At 44.4% G+C, this 16621-nt stretch overlaps 1 protein-coding gene across 2 annotated transcripts in view; it reads left to right on the top strand.

Moving 5' to 3' along the window:
- SPINT1 (serine peptidase inhibitor, Kunitz type 1) overlaps window positions 1-16621 on the top strand; it is a 36285-nt gene that overhangs the window by 17393 nt on the left and 2271 nt on the right. For both annotated transcript variants that reach the window (XM_069949172.1, XM_069949173.1), the window contains exons 2-9: window positions 1162-1316; window positions 4422-4566; window positions 9931-10110; window positions 11120-11152; window positions 11408-11533; window positions 13883-13933; window positions 14041-14211; window positions 15929-15985. In XM_069949172.1, coding sequence (XP_069805273.1) covers window positions 1162-1316; window positions 4422-4566; window positions 9931-10110; window positions 11120-11152; window positions 11408-11533; window positions 13883-13933; window positions 14041-14211; window positions 15929-15985 — 918 coding nt within the window. The remainder of the gene's footprint in view (window positions 1-1161; window positions 1317-4421; window positions 4567-9930; window positions 10111-11119; window positions 11153-11407; window positions 11534-13882; window positions 13934-14040; window positions 14212-15928; window positions 15986-16621) is intronic.

Below are 16621 nucleotides of genomic sequence, written 5' to 3' on the forward strand. Positions count from 1 at the left end.
AAATAGTAACAGACAGCGCTCAAGAACTCAAAAAAGTCAACAGTAATAATCCAACAGGCAAATAGGTGAGTTAATAGAAGAAATACAGAAGCAAGTGTCAGGGACCGGATCGAAGGGCCCTATCCTAATGTAGTAACTGCTCTGCCAGGATGTGGTGAAGTGTCTCTGTAGTGTTCTGTAGTAATATCCTAGTTATCTCACCTAACCGCCTTCTGCCCCTCAGTGTCGGGTTTCCGTCCTACTGGGGTAGTACAAGTCCCAGGTCTCTGCACTGGTGAGCTGGCTTGTAGTAGCTGAGCATCAGTCAGCAGAGAGCGGCTTTCTGGCACTGTGCTCTACTGCAGGTCCAGTTGTGATAATCCTTCCCTTTTCTCTAGGTGGTCGACTTTCTTGTGTCTAGTTGAATCAACAGCGTAGGCAAGGGGTGAGAGTACCGTGTCTCCAGCTTGGAGAACTGGTCTAGTTACCCACTGGGTTTACACCATGGAATCTGTGCGGATAAGTTCTGGTGGATTCCATGGCTCATACCCGTTCACAGCGACGCGCGTATCCGCCGGCTCCATAGATGCCATGGAGCCGTTTCTGCTGTCCGCTGAAAGAATAGACATGTCAGTTCTTTTGGCAGAATGCAGAATCCGGCCGGCCATAGAATGGAGTCTATGGCACGGGCAGAGAGGTGCACGGCCGTGAGTGGGTGCTAGCGACGGAATCCGCTGAAACTTATCAGTGCGGATTCCGTAGTCTGAACCTATCCTCAGGTTGGGTAACTAGCTGGTCTGGAACAATGTACATGTCCTGCCTGACCTGTAGCCAAACTAACCAAAGGGAAGTTGTTACTAGAGAGGGGAAAGTGTGTGTAGCTAGACCTAGTGTTATCTGCAGCTGTGCTGTGTGAGAGTGACATCTAGTGGTGGGAGTAAGGAACAGCAGCCACCTGTCCTAACCTGTGACACTAGAGTGAGACACTTTTATCAAGGTGTAAGAAAAGAAAAAACGTAGTGAGACACTACAGTATGAACAATCCGATCTCAACCATATAAAACTTTTTACATGATGTTGCGCTTGTATGTGTGGTTTTTTTTTTCTTTTTTTCTTAATATGACAGGTATACCACCTGTACGTTCTTAGTGACTTAGTGTTTGTCACCCATCTTTTCCCCAGGAGAGGATGATCCTCCTATCGCCCGAGTTAGCCGGGATGTGAAAACTCAGCCCAACCAGGAAGTGACCCTGAGCGGACTGGAAAGCTGGGATAAAGAGGGGATTACAAACTATGAATGGACCCTGCTCTCCGGAGACCCTGACGTGGTCTATCAGGTAAATGTCACTGAAACATGGTAAAAGAGTACAATAAATGTAAATCCAAGGCCCTCCAGCTGATGCAACACTATAACTCAGGGCATGATGGGATTTGTAGCTTTGCAACTGGTGGGGGGGCCACAGGTCGAACACTGGTGTAAACCAATGCAGACAGGTAACTTAGAAGAAAATTTTGTGTAGTTCACCCGAGCTGTGGGGGAGTGGAGAGATTATGGCTTTGCTGTGATACGCTGGTGGCCTACTGTGCTGCAGATCCCAGTGTAGCTTCATGTTCAGTTTAGTTGCAGCAGATGAAGCAATTGGTGGTGAGGATGATGAGACCGAGAGTCAAAATAAGGAAATACATAAGGAGAAGTTGCCTTATTGTGGTTGTCTGCAGGACGTACACTATGTCTAGATTGGAGGAAAAAAATACTTCAAAAACAAAACATACAACGTAACAGATTTTCCGGCTCACAATGTGATTGCACTTTAGCCGAGTCATACATGAAGTCGGTCATTCCCAACCTGAGGGTTTATTTCAAGTTGAAATTTTAGGAGATGGAAAGGAAATCAGTTTCCATACTTTTTTTTTTTAACCCCTTTACGTCAGTAAAAGATAGACATACGTTCCTACTGCACATACCCCATGCAGTAGGAATGTATGTATACGTTTCTGACTGTGATGTGAGGGGTTTGATGTGTGCGGGAGCACTGCAGTGAGAGTGGCCCCGCACACATTAGTGTCCTGGGAGCTGAGGATAATGAGAGGCAACTGCGATCCTGCAGCTGCCTCTCATTAACCCCTTAAAAGTGGCGATTGTGGCGTTTAAGGTACTCGGTGACAGGACAAGCTCCTGTCATTGAGTGATCGGGATCCCTGCAGCCATGCTGCGGGACCCCTGATCGCTTGTACTGACGAACGAGGGTATGTCAGATCAGCCATCCATGCAGAGAGTCTGCTCTCAGGCAGGCTCTATGCATAGATCACAGATAACACTGATTTATGCTATGGCATAGCATAGATTAGTACATGGGTCTCCAAACTGCCGCCCTCCCGCTGTTGCAATACTAAATTTCCCATCATGCCTGGACAGCCAAATCCAAAGCTTTAGCTGTCCAGGCATGATGGGAATTGTGGTTTTGCAACAGCTGAAGGGCCATGTTTGGAGACCCATGGATTAGTACATGCAATCTGATTATTGCATGTTTTACAGTGAAAAAAAGGGTTAGAGAAAAAAAAAGTGTAATTGAAAAAAGTCATTAAAAGTATTAAAAAAAAACCTTATACCCCTGCCCCCAATAAAAGTTTAAAATGCCCCCTTGCCCATTATGAAACTAAAAATATTTAAAATAAACAAATTGTATATCATAGCGTGCGGAATTGTCCGATCTATTTAAAATATAACATTTTGTTCCCAATGAACGACGTAAACAAAAAAAAAAACCTTCAAGATTGCAGAAAAAAATTAATAGAAAGCTATCAAAATTTTTCTGTTGCACCAATATGACAGTAATAAAAACTAGAGATAATGGTGCAAAAAATCAAAAGCGCTACGGCTCTTAGTGCAATGTTCCTCCCCGCCTTCTAATTTGACCCAGACATCCACCATCAAAGGGCTCGGTCTTGAAGGGGTTAAATAATAGAAGTCAATGGAAAAACTGATCATTTTCACCCACCCCATAAAACGGATACAGACTGTAAAAGTAGGGTGAACCCAGCAGACAAAAGGGAATGATTTCTTACATCATAGGTAGGGTACAGGGAGACAGGAGGGGCAAACTTAAAAAAGCACAGCAATAAAAACACTGCAGAAACATGTCAGAGATTGGAATGGGGCGGTCAAGGATAAAATTCAGAAAAAGGGAATCCTGTGGAAACAAGTCGGTGGGCTCGGAGGAGAATGTCGGGAATCGTTCAAACTGTAATTGATTGCAATGCTGGGGTCCAACCAAGGGGCAAAAGGGCACAAACTACTGTACTACTGAGCATGGGAGAAACCTGTGCAGCACAGGAGCACGAGAGGGGCACATATTGGGAACTCCAAACACTCAAAACTTTAAAGGTTTTACTGAACATCAATGTGGTGCAATACAATAGCATACGGATATACGTACAGTTTATACAAATATGGCTTTGCAGGTGTTCTTACAAAGTGATAACCAGTCTTTCTCGCAGTTTAGGAATCTGAAGAAAACAATGGTTTTTGTGCTTTTCTGTGATATAGAAGAATCAGTTGAGACAGTGGTAGATAAGAGCACTTTACAGAAGGGTAGAAGCTGGAGATATACTGCTGAGTTGAGTATGCGGACTTTGTAGACCATAGGCTTTTAAATAAGTAACCTCCAGAAGTGGAGCTGAAGCGATTTAGGGGTCTGTGGGGGTGAATGTGGGATGCTATCCAGACTACTATAGTTCAACTGGGGTCTTAAGTGAAAGTTCCTGTATCCATGGGCATGAACATCCACCTAAGCTGCCGTATGGGCACAGAGTGACACACTATCAGGGATTACAGGCCCACCTAGTGGGTAGAGCTAGCCATCAGGGGTACCCCTTAGGAATCCTAGTAGTTTTGCAGTAGAGATTCAGCCTTTGCACTGTGCCTACTCAGCCTTTGACTACTGACTTGTACCTCAGTTACTTGTGCGTTGCATTCAGAGGTAGAAGAAGACGACAACAGTCCAGCATGGGAGTATGAATTAGTCCTGGAGTTCCACAGCCACTCTCTCACGGTGCTCTAGCCAGACATGGCTAGGATGTCAGATATAGAAGAATAGACATCTCTGGGATAAGGTAGAATGGACTGTACGGAGCATACAAATAGAAGACGGTAACAGCATCCACATCCCCCATTGATCATTTCTATGGGATGAATCCTAATAATCAATACATATAAAGTCCTGTATGTGCAATTCCATCATCTTTAGAATACGGCTTTACCAATAACAGAGTAGGGGACAGTGATTGTAGCAGTCAGTGCATGCTGGGATTGTAGTGATATATAGACATCTGCCATAGCATATACTTCATGTTGCTCAGATTACGGGATCTTTCCCGTTGGATCATGGTTACCTGTTGTAAGTTGCAGTATCTTATTATTCATGTAAAATTTTCTTTTGCAGCAAGAAGCGGAGCAGCCGGCCATCCTGAAAGTGTCTAACCTCCTGAATGGACAGTACATCTTCGAGCTGGCGGTCACCGACACGGGAAGTCATCGGAGCTCCGCCTCCGTCACCATCACTGTGCTGACCAAGGAAGAGACTGAGGGTGAGTGCTCACTACTTTCCTCACACACGTTCATTTTTAAAAAATTCTTTAAAATTGACTGATGCCAGAGATTTGTAATTTATTTCTATTAAAAATCTCCAGTCCTCCAGTACTTATCAGCTGCTATATGTCCTGCAGGAAGTGGTGTGTTCTTTTCAGTCTGACACAGGGCTCTCTGCTGCCACCTCTGTCCATGTCAGAAACTGGCCTGAGCAGTAGCAAAGCCCCATAGATTTGCACAGCACACTTCTCTAGATGAGTTGTAGGGGAGAAGGGGTTACTGCTGCACTGGGTTTACAGGTGGCACTATAAGCAGAAAGGAAAGAAACAGCAGCACAGTGAGACATTTATCACTGAACAGGTACTGCTGATAAAACTGTAGACTAAAGGCAGCTGGGGAGGAGGGAGCAGTTAGATAATGTAAGAAAACAGGTATTTATTCAAGTAACGGATCCCCAGAACTTTATGGGTGGTCAGAGATAAGAGGACACCCTTCATTTACCCCTCAGGCAGAGTGTGGACCCTCTTGAGCAGGCAGCCAGGCTCAGAATGCATATGTACCATCCAAGCTCTCTCCTCCACATTGCACTAGCTAAGCCCTGCCCCCACTTCCTGCATTCTGTCTTGGTCTCTGTGCTGCTAGAGACAAAATAAGCCCCCCGACGCAACACAAATTATCATTATAACTTGTACCCTCACATAGAATAAAGATAACATGTGACTTATGCAGCACCAGTGAACCTGCTGATATGAGCCAGCAGTTATTTACTTCAGGATTCCCGGGCTGTCCTTGTTATATCGGTCCGGTCTGGTATACATAAGTTTTCGGTTAATTGCTGATATGCTAATTAGCAGGTTCGGAGCAGGTTCAGGGTGTTCCCCATGCTCCAGGAGCACCCGCTCGGTCACCCTAGCCTGCCTCCTCCCGGCCCGCCCCATTATGCATATTCGTATATGCATAGCTAGGCTGCTTGTTATGGGCTGCTCCCTGCACATGTGCTGTAACCTGGCCCGAACCTGCTGATAGTGCCACTTTAATTTAATTTAAAGTGTCACTGTCGTTTAAATTTTTTTTGCAGAAATCAATAGTCCAGGTGATTTTAAGAAACTTTGTAATTGGGTTTATTAGCCCAATTTATCATGAAAAAGCAGTTTGAAGCTCTTCCCCCCCCCCCCCCCCCCTGTCTTCATTAATCTCTTCTGGATAGGGGAGGGGTGGAGGGAGATGAGGCACCAAAACAGGACAAAAAACTGTTAATTTACAGCTACATCACAGGGCTACCTCCTCTGACAGTCAGCTCTGACCTCTGAATACCGGCTTTCACACAGCTCCCACTGTGTAATCCTTTGTTCTCTGCTGCTGACTAATCATCCTCCTCCCCCCTTCCATCTCCATAGGTTACACAAGGCCAGAGAGGAGGAGGGGTGGGGGGGACCTGGGGAAAGTCTTTTTGAATGCAGATAATGGCATATTTGCATAATAAACCCAATTATAAAGTTTCTTAAAATCGTCTGGACTATTGATTTCTGCAAAAAAAATTTGAACGACAGTGACTCTTTAAAGTGTAAAAAAATAACCTAGAAATTGATGTGGTTTTGTTACATTCTACCAAGAGATAATTAAAGGGGCATTCCGCTGTTCTAAAATTTATTATATTGCTAGGGCTGGAGAAAAAAAAATTACTCCTAGTCCCCCACAGCAGCGGCTCCCATTTGGTTCTTTCCGGTCCCCCGATAGTGACTTCTTTTACTACTCCCGAAGCGACCTGCCTGCTCAGCCAATCACTGGCTATAAAGTCCTCCTGTCTTGGCCAGTGATTGGCTGAGCAGGCAGGTCTAGCTCACACCTCTTCACTGGAATGAGCCAAACAGGATCTGCTGTGGGGGACCAGTGGGAGGTACATATTTGCATTTTTTTTTTCTGCTGGATACGCAGGGGGAGATTTATCAAACATGGTGTAAAGTGAGACTGGCTCAGTTGTCCCTAGCAACCAATCAGATTCCATCTTTCATTCCTCACAGACTCTTTGTAAAATGAAAGGTGGAATCTGATTGGTTGTTAGGGGCGACTGAGCCAGTTTCACTTTACACCATGTTTGATAACTCTCCCCTGTAATATATAGAATCCCAGAGCAGCTGCACCCTTACCCTTAGATTCCGCACAATTCCGTGTATGTAGGTGGGCAGCGGGTAACGTCTGTTACTGTGCAGAGATGTCTCTCGCTTGCTCCTGGCTTTGTTTACACACTGCCTGCACCCTGGCACACCCTGTGACGTACACTCCAGCTCTCCCGCACTTGTCTCATTAATATAGATGAGTCACACAGGAGTCACGCTGACAGGTATGATCACACGGGGTAATGCCCGTTTACACAGAGCAATAAATCGCTCAATCGATCGTTTAATGGTTTTGAAGCTTCCATTTGCCGATCAAAAATTTTTTTCTCCGTCTTAATGCTGATCTGCGAATGATCAGCAACTTTTTGAAAATATGTTAAACGAGAAATCGTTAATCTCTCTCTGACACTTGATAGCTGTATTTACACGAGCAGATAATCGCTCAAATGCGACCGTTATCACGCCGGTTTGAATGATGATTGCTCCGTGTAGAGGGACCATGAGACTCTCGTAAGGACCTATTACACACAGGTCCTTTAACATAGCGATTATCGTGTAAAGATTCAGTATAACGATTGATCTAGAAAACAAGCGATTTAGTAGCGAATGATTCTGAGGTTATTACCTTCATCGATTACTGTTAAGAACGATAATTTTTGCGTCGTTATGTGGTCGATAATCGTTCCTCAGGACGACCCACACAACGTTTTAGACGAACAGATTTGCGAATGATCGCTGAACTACCAACGATAATTTTTCAACCTGTTAAAAGAAGATAAACGATTTTTTTTGTCCGTCGTTTGATTGCTGGGTGTTATTACACGGAGAGATAATCGCTAATTTCCGGTCGTTATGGCGAATTTTTAAACTATTATTGCTCCGTGTAATAGGGCCTTTTACATGGGAGGATTATTGTGCAAAAAATTGTTAAATGGTCTGATTTTAAGCGATAATCTTCTGGTGTAAACTTGCCAGTGTGTCGTTGATCGCATCTTTTCAGCTGACGTCAAAATCATTGTTAATGGTTCCAAAGTCTTCCAGTGTAAACACTCTGTTTGTATCTAAACTTGTTACTTGTTGGGAAAGTGTGATTTGTAGGACTGTATATTTAGTGCAGTGTTCTCTAATCTAGAACTTTCCAATTGGTAGAAAAACTACAACTCCAATCATGTCCTGCTAGCAGGACATGATGGGAGTTGTAGTTTGATAACACTTGAAGAGTCACTTGATGGGAAACGGGGATTTGGGGGGACAATGACACAATTAATTGGGGTGGGGGAAGTGGTACAGTTTATCTAGGGGGTCAGTGACCGTTTATTGGGGGGCAGTGGCACAGTTCATGAGGGCAAAGTGGCAGTTATTTGTACACAGAGAGGGCCTCACTATAGAGTGAAGCACAAAGGGGCTCACCTACAGATAGGGGTGTGGTGCTGTGAAGCTTGACTGGTCACTTGCCAAATGATACTGTGTGACGCCACTACGGTGGTGGTTGGTTGGAGTATAGCTCAGCCTGTAATTGTACTGTCGTGATGCCAATGCCGGTTGGTCACACAGGTAGTTATTTTGAGTGGGCTGGCTATACCTTGTTCCCCTGTGGTCACTGACCTGCCGGGCTGTGAGAGGGTCCCTTGGGTATTTATCACGGTGGTCCGTAGTGGAGTTGTGACGCACCCGGACTAATGGTACTGCCACCCACAGAAAGGGGAGATGACCCAAGGAAGGTGCAATTACTGTGTTGGTGTTTAAGTAATAATCCCATTACCATAAGTAAAGTCCTCTTTATTTTACACTACTGTATCAAGTATTTTTAGACTTGTGACTTGATAATAGACTTTGGACTTGACTGACAAGATTTGTGCTGAGAACTTGAGAAGTAGTATAGCCGTGCTGGCTTGGTTGCGTGCTGAGAAGTAGAGTGAGTTCAGAGAAGTAGAGAGGAGGATGTCACAAGAGTTCCAACCCAAGTAGTAATGTGCTCTGCCGGAACTTTAGAAGTAGAATACTTGAGAGTAGAGAGAATACTTGTGCCCGTGTTTTGACTACTTGTCTTTGCACCACCTATTGCTCCCCAGTGTAGGGTGACCCATCCTATAAGGGTGACACAAGCGCAGAGTGGCCATGATTTCCTGGTGACACCCGTGCTGCAAGAGAGTACGTAGCCTTCTAGAAACTTTGCTCTAACCGGATCAGTTCCTCTTGCTTCAGGGTACTGTCCTGCACCTTTAGACTTCTTCTTGGTGTGGGCTGGGATGATCTCTGACTTTGTCCTCTCTGAGTGTTTAGCACTGCTTAGTAAGTAGAAGTGCTGCTTTCAAGAAAAGAGTGTCCGTGCTTCCCATGTGAGTCTATCCACTATCACGCTCCAGACTAGACTACACTGGACTCGTCCTCTCTGTACGGGAATCAGACTAAGACTGACTAAATGTGAGACTACACTTCCACTACCCATGTGACTACCTCCTACAGGGTATGTTATACCTGCTGTGAGTGGGTGAGAAGAGTGCAAAAGAAGGAGAGCAGAGATAGGTGGAGAAGAGAAAAGAGCTCTCATTGGTGCACAAATCACAAAGAACAATAACCCCTTGAGTACTACAGCTGTGCAATACTTAAGCACTAATATATATATATATATATATATATATATATATATATATATATATATATATATATATATATTATACTAGCGACATCTAGTGGCAAAAGTTAGGTACTACTTCATTACCACTCTTACTAAGGTCGCATTCACACGTTCTGTGTTCTATATGAAACACTGATGTGGAATGTGTGTAACAGACTTCTCTCCCTGCCCGGGCAGCATCTGTGATAAGATGCTGGGAGCGGGGGAACTGTATTCATGTGCATATGTATACAGTTCCCCCACTCCCAGCATCTTATCACAGATGCTGCCCAGGCGGGGGAGAAGTCCATTACACGCATTCACGTCCGTGTTCCGTGCAGAACACTGCCTTAGAGTAGTAGTGTCGTTCACTAAATGAGTGATTTAATCTGTAGGTGTAAAAGGACCCTCACACACAAGTAACTGCCGCATGTGGTGTATGAGCCAAGTGGTTGTATTTGTAGGCAGTGTCTATAGCTGTGACCTATACAGGGTTCCATCCTACACCCCTCTGGACTGGTGTATATCCTCTCCAGGTTCTATTAGCTGTCAGCAGAGGAATGTGTGATTGAATAGTAAAGAAGAGGAACAAATCCTCATATTGCCATGACGCCTTGTCTGTCTTGCAGAATACTGTCTCTCCCCCAAGAAGGTTGGCCGATGCCGCGGCGCCTTTCAGCGATGGTACTTCAACCCAGAAGTCAGTGACTGTGAAGAGTTTGTGTTTGGAGGCTGCAACCCGAACAAGAACAACTACGTCCGGAAAGAGGATTGTAGACAGACCTGCGGGAACTCCGGGGAACATGCAGGTAAATGCGGCGGCCGTCCACTAAAAACTGAAATGTATGGATACAGCTGAAAAATCCCATAAAAAGTCGCACCTTATTGAATGTCCACCCTACAGTACCATTCAGTGGTGTCCTTTTTATAGTTATTCTTTTTACTATCCTCATCATCATCCATGACTCATCTCTTGTGTGTTTTTATTTTATTTATTTTTTTGCTGAATAGAATGTAAATAACATAATAAATTAGTTATAATATTTTAGTAATTGTAGTATAACTTTAAAGGGAATGTTTGTACTTTAGGCTGGCTGCCATCCTGGGCTGTTCTTAACAGCATTTAGTGACATGCTTTCCAGCAAGACTCATGGACATAGATGACAATAGACAGACACTGTCCCCTTGAGATGAATGTGAGACATTACTGAGCGCGCTCTGTGACCTGTGAGGAGGTCATTCCACAGGGAGCTGCTATTGTCTCCTCTACCTACTGGTGTCACATGACGCTGCAATGCTGTACAGATCCCTTTACAGCAGCCTCTTATCACCACAGACACAACAGGAAGTCTCAGTTTAGTTTAAGCCCCCCCCCCTTTTTTCATCTGTATTGGAGGGTCACATGGGCTAAAGCTTCTCTCCGTACCATCTTAGTTATATCAAGTAGTAAAGGCCAAGTCTACCCTGCCGGTGTTTCCCTATAGTGCACGGAGTGCTGAGGATGAAGGGAAGCTTCTTACCGCCATCCTCTGCACAGTTTCTGCGATATTCAGAGTTTAATCTATATGCTAGTATATCATTTTGGTGCATAAACCACTTAGCATAGAGAATAAACTAATATCTCAGAAACGGTGCAGAGGATGGAGGTAAGAAGCTTTCCTTCATCCTCAGCGCCCCTGTGCCCTATAGGGGTATATGAGCAGGTTATATTCCTCTAACCTGCTGATCTTTTTCCCTTTAATGGACGACATACACAAGATTCCCCCCCCCCCCCCATCTGTGGCCTCTACCTCACCTGCGTTTCTTTCTGTTTTGCAGACGGTCACGGTAAAGGCAGGAGAATGGAGCCAGGTAAGTACGCTTTATTTTTATGTCTCTTTGTGTGTTACTTGCCAGCTGTATAGCGCTCTCTGCTTGGCCCATGTGTGGCGCTGTACAGTATACTTCTCCCATAGTGCGGGCACAGATTGGCACTGGCTTTTTACCCAAGGGTATGGAGGTGTTATGTGACTGACATACGGCACTATTTGAGCACCATGCTGTATTGTGCCTATACTTTTATTGATTTTCAGCTATTATACAATACTGTTCCTCCCCTTCTTACAGTCTGTGATGGTAAATGCCTCCGCTCACAGTTCCGCTGCGCTGACGGCTGCTGCATTGATGCCGCCTTAGAATGTGACGATACTCCAGACTGCAGAGACAGTTCTGATGAGGCTTCCTGTGAAAACTGTGAGTATCTTTTCCTTCTCTCTAACCGCTGCTTATCACTCTTATAGGCCTCTCTGATCCCTCGAGTTAAAGGGGTTGTTCACCAAAAAAAAATAAAAATAATCTTTCACATCGACTGTGGCCAGAAAGTGCCATAGATTTGTAATTTACTTCTATTAAAAATCTCAAGTCTTGCAGTACTTATCAGCTGCTGTATATCCTGTATTAAGTGATATTCATGCCAGTCCAGGATTTGCAGCTGCTCTGGACAGTTCCTGACATAAACAGAGGTGGCAGCAGAGAGCACTGTGTCAGACTGAAGAGAACACACCACTTCCTGCAGGACATACAGCAGCTGATAAGTACTGGAAGACGAGATTTATTTATTTATTTTAATAGAAATAATTTACAAATCTCTGGCACTTTCTGGCACCAGTTGATTTTAAAGAAATAATTTTGCTGCAGGGAGCAGAAGACATCTTTCCTCCCCGGCCTTCTCCTCCCCGGCACTCACTACTTGGACGCAAACCTTCTGAGACGTGAAGTGGGCGATCACATATTCCTATTATTCTGTGTGGGTGAAAACACGTCCTGTAGCCGCACAATATCGGGGGCGGCCTTTAGTCGTGTGACCAAATGGTCATAAAGATGTGCAGGAAACTTAGGACCCACAAAAAGATTATTGTGTGAAAAATCGTTATATCGTTGGAGTTTAAGCGATAATCTTTCGGTGTGTATGCTGCACCGATCCAATGACCAACAAAAATCTGATCGTATGTCGTTTATTGCATTTTTGGAGCCGACCATAAAACTATCGTTAATCATTCGCAAATCATTCATTTGTAATTGGGATCATTTGTTTATTAGATTGGAATTGCGAACGACTATGGTGGGGAACTATTTCAGGTTGTTTGCAATCGTTTATCGTTAATCAGACAAAACTAAAAATCCCTTAGTCCAATAGGAGCCTTTATAGGCCATTCATGCTCCATTGGCAATTCTGTAGAGTTGTCTGGCTTGGCTTACGTTCCCAGTCATGTCCGGCTTGGCTTACGTTCCCAGTCATGTCCGGCTTGGCTTACGTTCCCAGTCATGTCCGGCTTGGCTTACGTTCCCAGTCATGTCCGGCTTGGCTTACGTTCCCAGTCATGTCCGCCAGTCATGTCCGGCTTGGCTTACGTTCCCAGTCATGTCCGGCTTGGCTTACGTTCCCAGTCATGTCCAGCTTGGCTTACGTTCCCAGTCATGTCCAGCTTGGCTTACGTTCCCAGTCATGTCCGGCTTGGCTTACGTTCCCAGTCATGTCCGGCTTGGCTTACGTTCCCAGTCATGTCCGGCTTGGCTTCGTATCTGAGCCAGACACTGACCTGAGGGGAACGCCACCTCTAAAAGGCGACATGACAGAGCTTCTACAGATCCTTCCCAAACTTCTCCATGGAGCATGGATGGCATACACGTCTCTACACACCTTTATGGCGCTCTCCTCAAAGAAACATTACCCTCTGGCCTCACATTGTAAACTACAAAACATATTTTTTTTTCTTTCCCACTGACTCAGAAAACACAATGGGGGAGATTTATCAACATGGTGTAAAGTGAAACTGGCTCAGTTGCCCCTAGCAACCAATCAGATTCCACTTTTCATCCCTCACAGAGTCTTTGGAAAATGAAAGGTGGAATCTGATGGTGGTTGTCTCTATTACACAGATCGATAATAGCCCTGATTTTGCCGATTATTGATCCATGTAATGGGGCCCTAAGAGTACTGTTACACTAAGCAATTTTTCAACAATTTATGATAAACAAACTCGTACGACCGCTGAAATCGTTCACCCAATTACACGGAATGATGACCGTTACTTATGATTGTTATTGCGTTCGTCCTGTCGTCGCTGCTTCTGCGAACGACTTCTTATTACATGCAAACGATTTGCAAACGATCAACCATACAAATAGGTCAAAATTCTATTAAACGACCAGCGATTTCTCGTTGGTCGTTTAATCATTGTCTGCTATTACACTAAACGATAATCGTTTAAATTCGAACAATTTAATGATTTTTCGAACGATAATCGTTCCGTGTAATACCACCCTATCTCTCCCAATGCATGGAGCCAAGAACAAAGAAAGAGGAGTCTACTCTCGCCTAAAATCTAGGCAAATAAATGGGAGCCGGACATGTAGCCCCATGCGGTCACTATGGTGCTGTGTCCACAATAGGTTGTGAATAAGCGCGATGACCTCTGACTTATCTTGTACACTGTGTAAAGAGAGGGCCGTATGGGGCCGTGTGTTTGCTCAGTAGCTGCTGATGTTCCTATAGTGTCACCCGCCATACTTAACAATGGTTTTTCTTTCTTTTCTACCTAGATGACAAAGAATTTAAGAGGTTGCAGGACCTGGACGTGACAAACAGTAAAGGTAGGAGCCCTATAGCCCTGTTCAGCCTGTTTATAGAGGGTCCGGACCTGCTCCGGCCTTCGCTTCTCCTGACAGGAATTATATGAATAACTTTCCCTTTGTTTCAGCTCGCTGTGTGGAGTTGCCGGACACCGGTCCATGCCGGGCCATTTTCTCTCGCTGGTACTACGATCCTGTAGACAAGAAGTGCATGGGCTTCACCTATGGGGGCTGTATGGGGAACAGGAATAACTTTGTTCATCAGGCCGACTGTGAAGACTTCTGTCGAGGAGTTAGTGGTGAGTGTACCTAGCTGTTATACTGTATGGGGGAGATTTATCAAACATGGAGTAAAGTGAAACTGGCTCAGTTGCCCCTAGCAACCAATTAGATTCCACCTTTTTATTTTTCAAAAAGTCTGTGAGTAATGAAAGGTGGAATCTGATTGGTTGCTAGGGGCAACTGAGCCAGTTTCACTTTACACCATGCTGATAAATCTCCCCCTATGTATCTATGGGGCCTGTTCTGGCTCTGAACTTCACAACTTGCCTCTCATTGCCACCAGGGGGCATCTTTTTAAAGAATAAAGGAAACCTCACCCATCTATGGTAAAACCTCAAGGCTGGTGCAACAGTTTTTGGGCCATCTGTGTCCTGGCGTCATGTGAATGTTACTGTGTCATGTACCACCTACCTAACCGTTGTACACACAAAGTCCCCCCCCCCCCCTTCTCTAATGGCAGTGGGACCCCCATCGGCCTCTTCCAGTCTGACATGAAGTCGGTGGCTCCAGGAGACCTACAGACTATTCAGGATCCTAATACACCACCTATCCCTGTCATTCTTGCGCTCTCTAGGGGAGGGGGAGTGATAAGCCATAGCCAGACAGCTCTGGCATCAGCTGGTCCCTTCGAGAACCAAGGGGGTCAGCCAGTGTACATCCATCCTGCCTGACCCCTATCCCCACCAATGACCTCTGTTAGTGGAGACTTGGGCCCCATACACCTTATATCGATGGCCTAACCTGAAGGCTATGGGGACCTTTCGTAATATGGCCACTTGGTTTGTACATTTTTTTTTTTTTTCTTTTTCTTTTTCCTATTCATATTCTAAACGGGGTAAAAATCTAGAAATGACTAGTGTGGTGGACTCTGAGGATAGTGCAAAAATAGGTTTATTAGGTGCACAAGGAATATTTACAAGTATTTCAAATCTGTACAACAAATCATCTGGTAAGATAATGGGCTGAGGTTCTGTGGGGACCTCGTGCTCCAGGAGGACTACTCATCTCTGAGCATCACTCTCCGCCGGTCTCCTCTACCCCCTGTGATGATCGCCATCTTTGCTCTCAATGCAAACACAGCATCTTCATTTGAGGACAATGGGGGAGATATGGTGTAAAGGGAAACTGGCTAGCAACCAGTCAGATTCCACCTTTCATTTACCAAAGAGTCTGTAAGAAATCAAAGATGGCGTCTGATTAGTTGCTAGGGGCAACTGAGCCAGTTTCACTTTACACCATGTTGATAAATCTCCCCCAATATGCATACTATCTCCACACTACTCCCTGATGAACCTATGCACACTACACAGGGGAAACACGTTGGAGGTGGAACAACTCTGATTAATTGTCTCTCCAAAAGAATTTATGTAGACAACATGTTCTGTCTTATTCTGTTTTACCGAATGGAAATACTAAATTCCCTCAACACATCCACCCGACTGCGATACATCTCGACAGCCTGATGATGGTTCTTAGTGTAGGGGCATCCTCTGTCTGGTAGAGGGACGCCTGACCCAGCGGTTCCCATCTACACTAGGCAGGGTCTTACCTTCCCCACAGCACCTTAGCCCATTATCTTACCAGACCTTTTGTTGAGCCTACCACACTAGTCCTTTCTAGATTTTTCCTTGTTGGTTTAGACTTGTGAAGACTACATTTCTATCCATTAGTCGGTTAATCTCACTTTGTTTAAACTATTATTCTAAAACAATAATTTTTTTTTCTTGTTATCAGATCGAGATATTTTTAGAGCAAATGTGGACGACCCGAGTGCACAAGAAGGAAGCTCAGGTGAGCGACATGATATGAAAGAACTTGTATTCCCATACAATCTATATAGGATCTGTTATTGTTATATATGTTATATATTCACCTATACATAAACTGAACATATAACAGGGACCGCTGTGTCACAAGCCCCAAAAATTATCTATATTTTCTTTTTACCGTGTCTCTTAAACATATCCCCCTGTCTACCAGAAAGGGATAAGTGTCATATCATTGGGGTGATCTGACCCCCCCCCCCTCTTCTTTATGTCCAACATTTTGCCCCTACCACATCTCTTTTAAGGACCCAGCCAGCAATATTTTTCACTTTACATTTCAACTTTTTTTTTTTTTTTTTTTAATCCTCCTGTTAATTTTATCTTATTTTTTGCAGAATATGTTGCATTTTTCAGCTGATCAGTGCACTTGTGGATCTGGAAATAACCAATTTATTGGAATCCTCAGCACCATACAATGTACTGGTGATGCTGGGTAAGGGCCCTTTTACACAATAAAGATTATCTGCCAAAGATTTGAAGCCAAAACCAGGAACAGACTATAAACAGAGATCAGGTCATACATGAAAGCCTGAGATTTCTCCTTTTCAAATCCATTCCTGGCTTTGGCTTCAAATCTTTGGCAGATAATCTGTCAGATAAT

The sequence above is a fragment of the Dendropsophus ebraccatus genome, chromosome 13 (assembly GCF_027789765.1).
Source record: "Dendropsophus ebraccatus isolate aDenEbr1 chromosome 13, aDenEbr1.pat, whole genome shotgun sequence".
Taxonomy (NCBI): domain Eukaryota; kingdom Metazoa; phylum Chordata; class Amphibia; order Anura; family Hylidae; genus Dendropsophus; species Dendropsophus ebraccatus.